Raw genomic sequence first — 15,146 nt, 5'->3', positions numbered from 1 at the left:
GTATCTTGCTCATCTGTGGCTTGGGGGGCACTTTTTCAGTGCCATTGTAACTTCCAACAATCACTAAGTGAACTGTTGTAAGTTGCGAACTACCTGTACTTTACCACTTTTTTCTTTTTTGGGGGGGGGTGTCATCAAGTTTTTGACACCTTGCTAGGCGACTGGTGGTAATAGGATGTTGCCATATCCTAAAGTGGTACAATGGGTGAAAAGGTTGAAAAGCCCTGGTTTAGCAGTGTTGAAAATGTCGAGGGTATGACTGCTGATACGTATCTGAGGGAAATTTAAACCTTGTTATTCCTGCACAATTAATAATTACATAAGAAAATCTAGTGAGAGTTACAATTACTCACATTATCTGCAACAAGAATTGGTTTTATAATAGCAAAAGATGAATAAGAAGTTATTTGGTTAGGGCAGTGGTTCTCAACCTGTGGGTCGGGATCCCATTTGGGGTCGAACGACCATTTCACGGGGGTCGCCAAATGCAATCTGCCATTTTTTTCCCCCTTTTCCTTAGCTGTGCTACTCCCTTTTATTCTATTGGCTTTTGAAAGCCAATAGAATAGACTCTCTTGAATAGAGTCTAATTCTGTTGGCTTTCAAAAGCCAATAGGAATTGTCCAGACTGTCTCTGCCCTGCTGAGCCTGCCAAAAGTCCCATTCTGCAAACGGTGCTGCACCAGTTGAGTAGTCCTCAACTTACGACCGGTTGAGTAGTCCTCGACTTATGACCGGTTGGCGGTCGCGGCATTAAAAAGGTTGAGAACCACTGAGTTAGGGGAAACATGGCAATGAAGATTTTCAGTGAAAGCCTGACAAAAATTGCTCAGTGTCTACTTGATGCATATCTGATGCACTTATTTTTAGCATCCTGAAGCCTGAAAATGGGCGTGGGTGCATAAACTTGTCACTGTCTTAAAAAAATGGGGAATTCCCCTAAGCCAGAGAAAATGTATGATAATAGAGAAAGTATCTCAAAAGTTTCACTGGATTAGGTTGCATGCCTTTACCTTTATCATTTAAAAGTATGCTGTATTATCCTTCAGAGTATTCCATGACACTAAGTCCAAATTGGAATGTGTTGCATTAAATATAGTGGGAAGGAACAAAGGAAGGAACATCTCAAGCGATTATATAGCCATCAACTTCCTTAATTTAGACAAAATATGAAAACTTGGTAGTCTGGATAGTGCAGGGTGTGGAAAACATGCTTATACCCCTTTAATATTTCTTCTGTAGTAATTCTGTGATTGAATAAGACAGTGGATTTCTTGGATTTCTCAGTACTATTATGAGAAAAATTTGCAAGCCATTTATTACACTACAGAAGATTATAGGCCCATCATCATAAACATAAATAGAAAAGCTAGATTTACTCGGTGTATTTTGTTTAAGCTGTATCACTTAAAACATTGAAGAAATGAAGCACAGCATTTTCAAACATAATGCTTTCAGTAGAATTGCTAGTGAGATGACATCTGTGAGATGAATTGGTTTCAGAGAAATTAATGTTTCCTCCACAATAGTTGCTTGATATTTATAGGTACTAGATCTCCATGGCAGTTAAACAGGGCGAAGTCCATACATGTATGCAAAGTCTTGCAGAATGCAAATCCAAGGAATGAGATAAAATTAGGACATAATATCTAACTTACTTATTATAACAATTGAATTTAAGTATTTTTACAGCTTTGAAGCCACAAAATTGACACTTCTTGCTATAAATTCCTTTAATTAGGAATTAACATTTGAAGAAGAATGTCAGTTCTGTTAATGGATCTAGAAGAAAGATGACAACATAATCCTTGTACAGAAGAGTTTGAGGTAGTTGATGAATATACATTTTGTTTAGTTGTTTATTTAGCTGCTTAAAGTTGTTCAAGGTATTGTGAGCCACCTCTGGTTTAAGCATTGTCGTGCTGAAGATGCTGAGGAGAGCATTTTAAACACATATTTGGAGAATTAGACACATGTTTAAAATGTTCCCCTCTTCAACGCTGCAGTATTGAAATTGGCAGGGGAGCCTATCTGTTCATAACAGTCCGTATAATAAGCAGACAAATGTCTACATAGGCCTATAGCTGAGGCTCCAATTGCTAAAATGCCTGACGGATAGACAGAGTTGATAGAGAGGCGAGTTCTTCAGATTTGAGTATACATGTAGTCCTCGACTTACAATCACAACTGAGCCCAGAGTTACAGTCATTAAGTTGTTGTTAACTTAATTGCACCTGTGCAATCCCAGCTCTCCCCTTGCAGTCATGTAGACTAGCATGGGATGCCTCAAGGGGTGGGGGAGGCCTGGGCTGCTGAATGAATGGTTGTAAGTTGAGGGCTACCTGTAGAAGTATAGTATCATATCCTGTGATTGTTGTAAAATACTTTTGGCAATCTTAAAAATATGCATTACCTGTTTCCTTTGTTCTCTTCTTAGTTTTCATATCCCTTGTATGCAATTCAAAAGAACATGAGCATGTACGCAGAGCCATAACTCTTCCACAACAATACTGATGTATAAATAAAAGAGCCAAATGGGAGCCATAGAGGCAGTGCCACCTCATGTGAACTATCAGGGTCTTATTCGTAGAATTCACCATCTGTAACCTGTTCTTTGTTCATTGTTCCATCTGTCTTTCTTTCTGGAGATAATCCACCAAAGAAGAAAAACTAGAACCACCATACAGTTCTAAGCAGCAAAGTTTGTCAGGAGGGTGAGTGGGGTTTATGCAATACAAGCCCCACTCTTTTGTAAGTGCATTGATGTTGCTCTCATCTTCAAAAGGGATGGAGCTTGCATTTCAATGCTCCCTCCACCATCTTGCCAATTTTGACTCCCACTTGACTCCCAAGGATGCCACTGGTTCTAAGAGTTTTATCTCCGGATCTCCCCATCTTGTATGTATGAACGTAGAAAAAGGTTTGACAAATGGCCTTCAAATATGCAGGTTTCCATCGAGAGCTTTGTTGCAAAGACAGGAGTATCCCCATTCCACTTTATAAATCTGATATATTTTCCAACTGTTTTGTAGCCCCCCCCAATTCACCCATTCCTCCCCATTTAGCCAGCTTTGCTAAATCCAACTCTTAAATGGCCATTGTGAGGCAAATAAGAATCAGTTGCTCTTTCTGTTTAGCAGGGACAAAGAATAATGAATTTAAACAACAGCCTCAAACATTTCTGTTGGGCATTGGAGAGCACTTTCATAATCCTTAAATTGGTGGCACACAGTTAAGGAGTATATAGAGTATAAGAAAGATGGCATCTCTATCAGTGAACAGTTGAGAAGAAGCTAAACCAGTATTTGACTGCATTTATTTATATGGATTTATCCTGAATAGATGGATTACATGAAGGGCTTTTTAAGGCTACTGCCAACCTTATAGCCAAAGATATCCTTCAGTAAATAAGTGAAGGTAAAAATGTCCTGCAGCAAAAATGGGTGTGAGTAGAACACCTGAGTTTGGCAAAGGAAAAATCACGAATGTTGTACAGGTGTTTTGTCTCCTCCATGTAAAGGCAGAAAAAGCTTTTTCTTTCCAATCAGCTTTAATTTCATTTTTTTAAGGGGAAAGTTAGCATTTGAATGGTACCTGGAAGTCTGCAGTTCATTTGCTTAATTAAATCCATGGAGCAGGATTATTTAGTAATGCAAATATTTTTAGTAATTTAAGGAAATTGTACAGGTTGTCCTCGACTTACAACAATTCATTTAGTGACTGATCAAAGTTACAACAGCACTGAAAAAAGTGACTTGACCATTTTTTACGGTTGCAACCTTTCCAGCATCTCTATAGTCATGTGATCAAAATTCAGTTGCTTGGCAACTGGTTCATATTTATGACCATTTCAGAGTCCTGGGGTCATGTGATCACCTTTTGCTATCTTTCGACAAGCAAAGTCCATGGGGAAGTCAGGTTCACTTAACAGCCGGGTGATTAACTAATCAACTGAGTCAAGAAAGATTGTAAAATGGGCAAACTTCACTTAACTAATCTCTCACTTAACAACAGGATTTTGGGACTCAGTTGTGATTGTAAGTAGAGGACTACCTATATTCTAATTACAGAGAGGCATAAAAAGACATCCACTTTGATTATTATGATTTTGAAAACTCAGGGTACAGGTAATCCTCAATTTATGACTGCTTGCTTAATGATTGTTCAAAGTTATGACAGATCTCCTCCCCCCTCAAAAAAGGCTACTTATAACCTATTTTCAAATTTATGATAGCCTGTGTGGTTGCATAATTTCATTGACAACTGGATCACCTTCACAGCCCTTTATAGCATCCCATGATCATGTAACTGTGATTTGTGATTTTCCCCCCCTTATTTCTGGCATTTATTTTCAGTTCTTGGCAAAAAAATGACCATTGGGAAAAATTGATTCATTTAACGACCATGGCATTCACTTAATGGCCACTGCAAAAAACATTGAAAAAACTGATTCCAATCATGTGATGCCTCCACTTATGACTCTAACAATTTATGACCATACTTCCAATGTCAATTACAGTCATAGGTCAAGAACTACCCGTACTGTATTTAATGAAGATTGTTGTGTGCCATCAAAACTTTTTCAATTCCTATTTACCATATAAATAGATTTTCTCCCCAAGAATCTATCCCTAACTTTTTTTTCTATCTCCCAATGGGGTACTCATTGCCACAGTAAGTAACTCCCTCCGCCTTCCTGCTGGATGTCCTCTTCTCTTTCCTTCTAACTTTCCCAGAATTAGAGCCTTTTCCAGAGAGTTAGGTCTTCACATAATTTGGCCAAAGTAAGATAATTTGCGCTTTGCCATTTGGGCTTTGAGTGACTTGATTTGTTTGATGATCCATTGGTTTGTTTTCTTGGCTGTCCACAATATTCTCAGGATATTCTCAGGATAGTTTAATGAAGAGAAGGATGAGGGGTGACATGATAGCAGTGTTCCAATATCTCAAGGGTTGCCACAAAGAAGAGGGAGTCAAGCTATTCTCCAAAGCACCTGAAGGCAAGACAAGAAGCATTATTGTTGTTGTTGTTGTTGTATTTAATATTTAACATGAACAAATATTTAACCTGATAAAAAGAGATAAGTAAAGCAAAACACCTTGTTACATTATGAAAACCAAATCCTGTTGATTTTCTCTTTGCTTTATCTGGAAAAAGTAGATAGCTGGTCATGCCTGTTCATGGTGACTGTATGGATGAATGGTTTGCATCTCAAATTGCCTCCACAACTCTTCTAGGGATATTTGAGGGATAATCTTGATCCTATTCATCCACCTTATCTGTTGTCTTCCCCTTCAACTTTTTTCCTCATCTTTCCAAACCTATATTTTTTAATCCATCAATACTGTAGTTCAAATAAGATGCCCAAAGAAAACCCTTTGAAGGGTGCGCCTAAAAATTAAAATTCATAACTTTGCTCATCTCATAAGATATTTGGCATAGATCTTGGATTCTTGGGAAGCAAAACAACTTTTAGCTGATTAGTTTATTTTATTAAAAGTGCTTGAAAGTGATGGAAATATTTGTACGGTAAATGGAATTTTATTTTGGATTGTTATTTCTGCTTAATATAGAGCTGGCTCCAGTCTGCTTTGACACTTGCTGTGCACTCTGTTGCATTAGAGGGAGTTCCACAGACAGGGTCATGAATAGTAACTGTCCTCAATTACCGAATAGAATAGAATAGAATAGAATCATATGTTGTTAAAAGTATACACAAATTAAAGGAATTAGGACTGCCCTGATTACAAGAAATCTCCTATAGCTATAAATTTATGCAACTTTTCTGTCACTGCAGGATTTTATTATGAAAAACTCTTTGAGGGAGATGGGCAGTTCAGAAATGTGAAAAACATAGAAACAAACAAATACCATGTATGGCAGGGGTCTTCAGACTTGGCCCTTTTATGACTTGTGGACTTCAACTCCTAGAATTCCTCAGCCAGCATGCCTGGATGAGGAATTCTGGGAGTTGAAGTCCACAAGTCATAAAAGGGCCACATTTGAAGATCCCTGATGTATGGTGACATATTTTCTCTTTAATCTTAAAAGTGGAGTGGGGAAATTAAAGCCCTCCAATCTTACTGAACTACAACTCCCAGCATCCCCCCAGCATTAGTTTCTTTGGTGGGTTGTTTCATTACTAGCCTTACTTGTGAGATACACCAAAGTATTCTTTACTCTGTTTGAAGAACAGATTCTGTCTGCTCTTCAAACATGGTGAAGGAACAGCAGGAAAAACTCATCGTAGTTTTAGAATTAAGTGTGTCTCAAAGCAAATGGCCAACTCTTTAATGGAAGGTCTATTTCACCAGTCTGCAGTTTGTAGGGGCTGGAATGGTGGCCCTTCCCTTTGCCAGATCAGAGAGATAGAAAGATGAAAGGGTACCAGAATTACCTATTAGCTGCGCAACAAAGAACTTCTGGTGCAAGCAACAATAAAGCATTTGCCTACACGAATCTCTTCAGGGAAATATGTTTAACTTGTAGCATGTTGTGTATTGGGTTCTTCTTTTAGACAACTAGGTTCTGGGAGCTTTTTTGCCTTGATCTGAAGAGGTGGCTAAACCTAGACTATGGCTTTTGAGAGGTGGAAGCCCAAATTCACTCAGTTCCTCTTCATTAATTCATTAACTAGCAATTAAAGACAATGCGTGTATTTTTTTCCCCCTTTTCTGCCTCTGTGTCATTTATTTGAGGGGGAAAGGTGAAATAAGCACTTACATGCCTTTAGAGTATTGATGTAGGCGACATAATCCTGGTTAATGACTGTAATACAGGTTAAGCCTTCCTCTTGTAAACAACGTTGCCCTAAACCTGACCTCCTGGCCTCTTTGACTGAGAAGGAAGACTGCCTTTTGGTCTTTGCCTGATTCATCAGAGTCAGATCACTCGGGCACTGCTTTGCATCTGGGCAGTAGCTGTTAAAACGAGCCTTTTTTCCACCTAATCCAAGATGGTTAGTAGAAGAATCAGTGCTTTTTTAAATATAGGATGATGGACCAAGATTAAATATAGAATGCACTTCATGATATCCAGAAGGGTTGCATTATAAAAGAGAGAATGCTCTAATCCTTAAGGATACTTGTCATTAGATTGTTTTATAAGTCATTCAGATGTAAAATCTGAATCAAAATGTAGTATATAAATTGAAAAATAAAGAATAAAAGGAATGTGCTTATTTTGCCTCTGTGAAGCAGGAAATAGAAGGGTCTTAAATGGGTTGGATTGGCCAGAACATCGGAGGCTGTTACCCCAAAAGAGATGTCTTTGGTGATGATTACTGTGGCTTGTTTGATCAATTGCCCCATTCCTGATGTTGGATTAAGTCAGGGGTCTTCTAACTTGGCCCTTTTTATGAGTTATAGACTTCAATTCCCAGAATTCCTCAGCCAGACACGCTGGCTGAGGAATTCTGGGAGTGAAGTCCACAATTTATAAAAGGGCCAAGTTTGAAGACCCATGGATTAAGTTGTTGGAATTGCTGACTTGCAGAATGCCTTAAGATAATGCTTCAGTGGGAATTAAAATGGCACCTCCTATCCAGATGTTCAGTGGCAGCATTTCAGAGTCACAGCTTCCATGGGCTTTTCCATTAGTAGCCATAGACTTTGAAGGGGTTCACCAAGAGGATGTTCTGTGGATGGCCTTCTTGAGTCTTAGTAGAGGCTCCTATATATTAGGGAAAAGAGAATGTGATGCCCGTTTATCAAAGGAAAGTAACCAAATAAATCAGTCATTGTGTTACAAATGAACGACATGAAAAAGACATTTCTTATAACAGATCTGAGTTCAATCACTTTTTGCTACTTTAATCCTAGGCTTTAATTCTAGGCTTCTCCCCTCTCCATCCCAGAAGAGTGGGTTTCTTTTCCTCAGGACATATGCCTCCTGTGATACTTAAAGAGGAGAAGACTATAAGCTCTGGTCCCTCCAGGGACCCAATTTTTAAAGGCTTCCCTAAGGATTGCTCTCTCTGCCTGATGGAATTATGGTGGAGCTCAAAGATTGGTTTTGTTTTGTTTTGTTTTCATTACAGCTGCAGTTCTGTATATCCACTTACTTGGAAGTAAGTTCCATTGAACTTGGTCGGCTTTTCATCCAAGTAAACACAGAGGAGGATTTGCCCTGAACAGCTGTTCTTTGAGATTAGATGCCCTTTGAACAGCTCAACTTTAAAGAGTGCATAATGAGGAGCACATGAGCAGGGATGGGGTGGGGGTGGAGTCAGCTTTGGAGGGAGAAGGGCTTGAGGTGTGCGACTTTGGTTGTCTCCCTCCTTATATAGCCATCCAGGATTTCTATTTTTTTATTTTTTTGGCTAGAGCACTATCCTTTACCTAAAATTTAAGAAATCCCCCTGGATGAATGACATTGGCCTGCTTTCTCCTTGGAGCAGTTTTGGCCTGAAGAACTCTGCCTTAACAGGACTGGACCTTTTGCAGGCAGGCAGTCCCCTTGGAACACACACAGGAAATGATTTAGAAACCACTAGGTGGGATGCAAAGGGGATAATGGCTCCAGCCTATTAGTGCTCTGTAATTTGGTGCTAATTTCCTTTATTACAGTGTTCTCGCACTGCAGGGGATGGTCCTCTCTTGCTGCCTGGGTGGGGGTGGGGGCTGAGGGCTGGATCTTGTTGCAGAATGTAGAGATATCGGAGCCCCAGATGGGCAGAGAGGTGGCATCAGAGTGCTTTGCAGGCTGGTTTCCATGTGCCTTCTTGGCCCTTTTGCCTCTCCCAAGGCACAAAGGAGTTTCATTGGTACATGCAGATCATGATGAAGTCAAGGAATGCAACTGTGGTCTTCACATGATGCTATAGGACATGCCCACAACTGTTGGGCACAGGACACCCTTCCTTGCTTTACTAAACCAGACTGATGGCCTGTCTGGCACTCAGCTGCCTTCCTGGGACTTTGCTGGCACTTAGCTGCCTTTGTTGGAACTTTCTGGCAAGTTTTAAATAGTTGCGACTATTCCCCATCCTTTGCTTGAAATATTGAATAAGCTGGGGTGTGTGGTTTCTAACCATGGTACTTCTGGTGGATTTCTGTTTATTGGTTTGAAAGCCTGGGAGTCTTAGCCATAAGAGGTGAAAGGTTCAGTCCACATGTGTGCCTCTCAGATTTGAACTCACCTCCAATTGAAGTTAATCATAAGTAACTCACAATACCAAGTATTAAAAGAAAAGCCCTGAAGCTTATAGATGCAAAAAAACCCAAAATGCTATGGTGATGAAGGCATATATGCTAATGGCAGAAATGGCTTAAAGGTAAAAACGTCCTTGAGTTCACCTTCACTCCTGGTAATGGCATTATCAGTTTTCATGAAAGTAGTTTGCCTTTTTCCAAAATGCTTGACTTTTCACTCTAGCTCAGTGTTTCTCAAACTTGGCCTTTTTTAGATGTGTGGACTTCAACTCTCAGCATACTCCAGTCAGCGTGATGGGGGAGAATTATAGGAGTTACAGGTCTACACATCTTATAGTGGCTAAAATTCAGAAACACTGGTCTAACCAACAAAATTCCCAGGTGGTCCTCCATCCTAATAGTAACTAAGACCTCCTCAATTTAGTTCCTAATTTCAGCCAAAGAGAGGTCAGGCAAAGAAATGCTAATGGTCTCTTGTTTCAAAGGGTGCACGGGTGGAAGAGAAGAGCTATATTTCTATACCAGTATTGGTGCAATACCCTCTGTCACATTTCAGTCAGCTGAGGACAAGCTTGGCTGTGTGATATGCATACTTCTAAGTAGAGGACACTATTCACTGTAGACTTGCTGCTGCTGCTGCTGAACTTAGTGTAGTAGAGGAAGGGAGTGTTATGGTTTTGCTTTGTGATAAGAAGGTGTTGAAATGTGCTATTCCTTTCCCCAATCTGAAAAGTTGTGCACTGCATGCTGCTTCTATATTTGTACAAGTAAACTGTAGTTTTTCTGGCTATCTTCTTGCTCTAGCCTTCCGCATTGGGTGGGCTCCCACTTGTCTGCCATAGAAAGCTTAAACAGGGTCCTGCCAAGTTAGTACTAACTATGGCAGACAAGTTCTATTAAATGCTACTACCGGTATCTAGCCTGGGAAAGTAATGAGAAGTCCCTTCGGTGGAATCTGGTCTCAGAGACAAAGAATATGGATTTTGTTAAACAGGGTGATCAAAATCAAGTTAATTAATTCTGCTGCATTGAAAATTCCATCCTAGGAGCACATGACTTTTTTTCTCAAAATATGCTTCTAACAGTATAACAGCAAACCCTCATTCACAAAGAACCTATTATAGATAAGCAGAACAAGTTTGCAGAACTTGTAACGACAGAATGTAGCACAAAAGTATTATGATCTGCTTGATCAGCTTTATTTTCTGGCCATCCGAGTTTGCAAGAACATATTATCAAACAACTAGTTGATAAATTAGTATCTGGCTGATGGGTTGAGTTCAGCTGGGTGGTTCCTACTTGTTCTAACCTGATACCTAAAGTTCAGGAAGTCCTACCAATATTCTAATTACATCTTTTCTATGATTCTGTAGTAGAATCCAGAATTCCTTAAACCTCTTTTCCCATACACTGATGTTAACAATTCTTCTCTTGTGAACAGAGCAGAAAAGGCTGCCATAAGTACAGACCTATGGCAAGTATCTTGCATAAGTAGTAATTTACAATACTTATTATGTTTATGTAGTCCAGCAGCGATGCTCGGTTGAGAGATGGTTGACTTCTCAAGGAAAATTGCACTGCGCTCCCTGTTGGTCCAAGACTACAGATGTGTCCTCCCATAAGGTCATCTCTGGGCTGCTGCTGGGAATTTAGACCCAGTCCTTTTCCTAGCTTTTATGAAGATGGGAGGAAGCTGTTTCTCTCGGTTGAAACATAGGACAGCATACTGTTTTAGTCACCAGGCAGGCACTGTAAATGGGCAGGGGAAGAAAGGTCCTGCTCCCTCTAGCTTTAAGAAACTGGCTTGGCCCTGGCACAGCTGCACTCAGACCAGAGTGCAGTTCTTTTCCTAATTTAACAGATTTTTGGGGGGAACACATAAGTTGGCAGAACCAAGCTGAAAACATCCTGCCTCCATTAGATTGGCCTACAAGAGGAAGCAGGCATGTCCTCCATGAATTAGGAGCAGCCCAGAGTCCAAGTACCTATTTTAGTCTTTTCCAGGTATAACCGGCCCACCAACACTAATATTCTGAATCTGGTGATCTCTCTGCCTCCCCTTCCCCCAACCTAAGGAAACCTACTATTAGAAAATAATTTCTAGATCAGGGAATGCATTTGAACACACTGCACAGGAAACAAGCAGGTGGGTCACAGCTTGGTTCTGCTAGATCTCAAAGCAGTCCCCACAACCTGGTCTCCTTTGGATGTGCTAGAACAATGGTTCTCAACCTTCTTAATGCCGCAACTCCCAACCAGTCGTAAGTCGAGGACTACTCAACCGGTCGTAAGTCGAGGACTACTCAACTGGTGCAGCACCGTTTGCAGAATGGGACTTTTGGTGGGCTCAGCAGGGCAGAGACAGCCTGGACAATTCCTATTGGCTTTTGAAAGCCAATAGAATTAGACTCTATTCAAGATAGTCTATTCTATTGGCTTTCAAAAGCCAATAGAATAAAAGGGAGTAGCACAGCTAAGGATAAGGGGGGAAAAATGGCGGACTGCGTTGTTTGGCGACCCCCGTGAAATGGTCGTTCGACCCCAAATGGGGTCCCGACCCACAGGTTGAGAACCACTGTGCTAGAGACTGTAGCATCCATCATTTCCAAACTCATTGTGTAGCCATTAGAATTATATCTCATATTTTCAGCCTAACTAACCTCTCTTTATAACTAACCTCTCTTTATAACTCTGTCAGATAGATTGGGCTGAGAGGCAGCGCCCTAAATCACCTGAGGAGTTCTGTGACTGAGAGTAGATTGGAATCTGCTTCCTGGTTCCAGGCCAACACCTTAACCATTACGTTATGCTGGCTTGTTTTAATGCCTTAGCGAAGCTATATGTATCTCTTAAGAAAAAAGAGGAAAACGGTACTGAAGAGACTTTTAATGAGACTGGGGTAGATGTGCCTTGAAAAAAGACACACAATATCCCTCAGTGATGTTGGAAAAATAATTCTAGGAGAACAGTAAGAATTTGAAGCTTCCCGGATGTTCCCAGAAGAGTATCCTTAAAGTGAAAATTCAAAACATAGGGAAAAGTCAGGATCTGAAAAAGAGCAAGTCTTGTAGAATCAGAACACAAAACAATATTCCAAATTTGTCTCTGCTGTAGCCCTAGCCAAAGGAGTTGCCACTTCATCTCATGAACCAAAGGTAATAGAGGTAGTCCTCAACTTATGACCACAATTGAGCCCGAAATTTCAGTTGCTAAGCGAGACATTGGTTAAGTGAATTTTGCCCCATTTCACAGCCTTTCTTACCACAGCTGTTAAGTGAATCAGTGTGGTAGTTAAGTAAACCATGACATCATTAAGTGAATCTGGCTTCTCCATTGACTGCTTGTCAGAATGTTGCAAAAGGTGGTCACATCACCCCAGGACACTGCAACTGTCTAAATATGAGTCAGTTGCCAAGCGTCTGAATTTTGATCACATGACCATGGGGATGCTGCAACGGTCATAAGTGTGAAAAATGGTCATAAGTCACTTTTTTCAGTGCCGTTGTAACTTCAAATGGTCCCTAAATGAACTGTTGTAAGTTGAGGACTACCTGTACTTTTCTAGATGAGATGGGAAGGGGGGGGATATAAGACACAGTTATTCAGACAGTGGATTTTATTTCTGTTAAACTGGCTCACCTCTGGACTTCTACAAGCCAACCTGTGCAGTTGCAGAAGCAAGCCTTCATGGAATGCTTTGTGGCCAGACTCTGTGATAAGGAGATGGAGGAGAAGAGTGTTGTCTTTAGCTTATTTAAAGCCATTTAAAATCCCATTCTTTGAGTTTTGTTCTAAATATAAGGTGATGACACATTCTTGTTGAAATAATAACTTCATTTCATCCTGCAAGTCTGTAAATGATAACCCTAAACGATCTGAAGTCTTGGAATCTCTCAACACATGTTGTTACATGTAGTTGGGAACATTGCATAAACTCTCTTCACCTCTCACTGTGCCACATGGCTACCTGGAAGACTCTCGTTTACACTCCATCTACACCTTTTAGTCTAGTTAGTATGCTCTGTGAACCTACAGCCATCATGGTTAGCTTTTGGTGCAAGATATTATGCACATATGGATAGATGATTAAATTGATCGTGTGAACACAATCAATACAACCAATCTCTTATGTAACTGCTTGAATGGGTTGCATAGCCTGTACACAAAGGAGTTGTGACTGCTTGTTTGTGCTTTCAAGTCAGTCTTGACTCCTGGTGACACCTGGGCAAGTCTCTGTAGTTTTCTTGGCAATATTTCAGAAGTGGTTTACCATCAACTGCTTTCTAGGGCTAAGAGAGAGTGATTGGCCCAAGGTGACCCAGTTAGCTTTCTGCCCAAGGTGGAATTAGAACTCACAGTCTCCCAGTTTCTAACCTGGTACCTTAACCACTACACCAAACTGATGTTCTTGTGCCAGGAGCACAAGTTGTCTCCAAGGGATAGCAATCAAATTCCAAAGCCAGCTAGACAGAAAATTGAACTAGATGGAGCTCAATCCTTCTACATGAGGTCTTCTGACTGCTGTGTGTGCTTGTGCTTCTGACAGGTGGTGATGGAGAACATGAAGCGAAAATGCAAGTGTCATGGAACTTCAGGAAGTTGCCAGCTGAAGACATGTTGGCAGGTGACTCCTGATTTCCGGCTGGTGGGTTCAGTGCTCAAGGAACGCTTCCATGTGGCAACACTGATCCGGCCCCACAACAGGAACACTGGACAGATGGAGGTGGGCCAAGCCCGCCACCGGCGTCGTGGTGGCATCAGTGACCTGATCTACTTTGAGAAATCACCTGACTTCTGTGAGAGGGAACCAAACTTGGATTCTATGGGCACACAGGGGCGTTTGTGCAACAAGACCAGCCCAGGCATGGACAACTGTGAAAGCTTGTGCTGTGGACGAGGACATAATATTCTGCGGCAAACCCGCAGTGAGCGATGCAACTGCAAATTCCACTGGTGCTGTTTTGTAGCTTGTGAGGAGTGTCGACTCACAGAGTGGGTCAGTGTCTGCAAATGATATCTATGTCTCTGTAAGCCTGCAGAAAATTCCATTGTTTGCCTTTGCAGCACTAAGGATGGAGCCCTGCATTAACATAAAGCAGGGTTTGAGGGACTTGGTACATGCTAACGTTTCATATCTCCCATCACTTCCTTTATGGCCGGTTACATGAGCTCTTGATTCCAGGAGATCCTATTGTACAGATTTGAGCCTTGGCCTGATATTTCCAAAACACCAAGAGCTGCATATTAGTAATCTTGCTGGAGACCCAGAGGTTGTCTCTGGCTGTTTCTAAGCATTGACACCTTCAGCCACACTTGTCAAGTCTATGAGCTGTAGTCCCTCATAAAATAGCTGTCATTCCCACCATATCGCCATTCAAATTAATGCCCTTTAAATCCAACACTGAGAACATTCAGGGGGTAAGGAATACAATAAAATACCTGTTAACCTAGGCCAAATTTGTTCCATTCTGGTTAAAGTGCCATGAGCACCTTTGTTGTTCGGGGGAGAACAATGAAATAAAATGCAACGTTGGTTTTAAAGAAATGTTTCAAAAATGAGATTGACGAGTTGGGGGTAGAGAGCTATCTCTGGATCAAGAGCCACAGGCACTGAGTGCAAATACTGTGGTTGGTAACTTATTTTATTATTGTGCGAATAAACATGAATCCAGGACACTAATGTGCATGTGTATGTCTGAAGTAGAATTAGGTGGCGATGTGTGAGGGGTTTCCTTCAGATGTTATGGCATCATTTCTCCTTTGTGCATCTTTGGGATGTTGTCATTGCAGAATCGACTGGACAGAAAGATTCTGTCTTGGAAGAAAGCTATGACTGTAATATTTCGTTTTTAAGCTCCTGGGTTGAACTCCATTGGAAGAACCACAAATGTTTTACGCGAATTCAAATGAGCCTTTCCCAGCTGGGATGTTACATTTAGGATTTCCACATGCAGAGACTTGTGAACCGATTGGCGTGCGGAGTTAGTCACAAT

The 15,146-nt window shown here is 40.9% G+C and overlaps 1 protein-coding gene across 1 annotated transcript in view; it reads left to right on the top strand.

The window, feature by feature from the left end:
• Window positions 1–14,829, top strand: part of WNT10A (Wnt family member 10A) — a 62,755-nt gene extending 47,926 nt beyond the window's left edge. The window contains exon 4 of the mRNA XM_039365813.1: window positions 13,700–14,829. Within this exon, the coding sequence (XP_039221747.1) occupies window positions 13,700–14,167 (468 nt within the window). The 3' untranslated portion in view covers window positions 14,168–14,829. The remainder of the gene's footprint in view (window positions 1–13,699) is intronic.
• Window positions 14,830–15,146: the final 317 nt, after the last annotated feature.

The sequence above is a fragment of the Crotalus tigris genome, unplaced genomic scaffold (assembly GCF_016545835.1).
Source record: "Crotalus tigris isolate CLP2741 ecotype Arizona unplaced genomic scaffold, ASM1654583v1 scf7180000020184.803716, whole genome shotgun sequence".
Lineage (NCBI taxonomy): Eukaryota > Metazoa > Chordata > Lepidosauria > Squamata > Viperidae > Crotalus > Crotalus tigris.
Note: the sequence above shows the minus strand (reverse complement) of the source record. Positions and strands in the feature narration are given on the sequence as shown.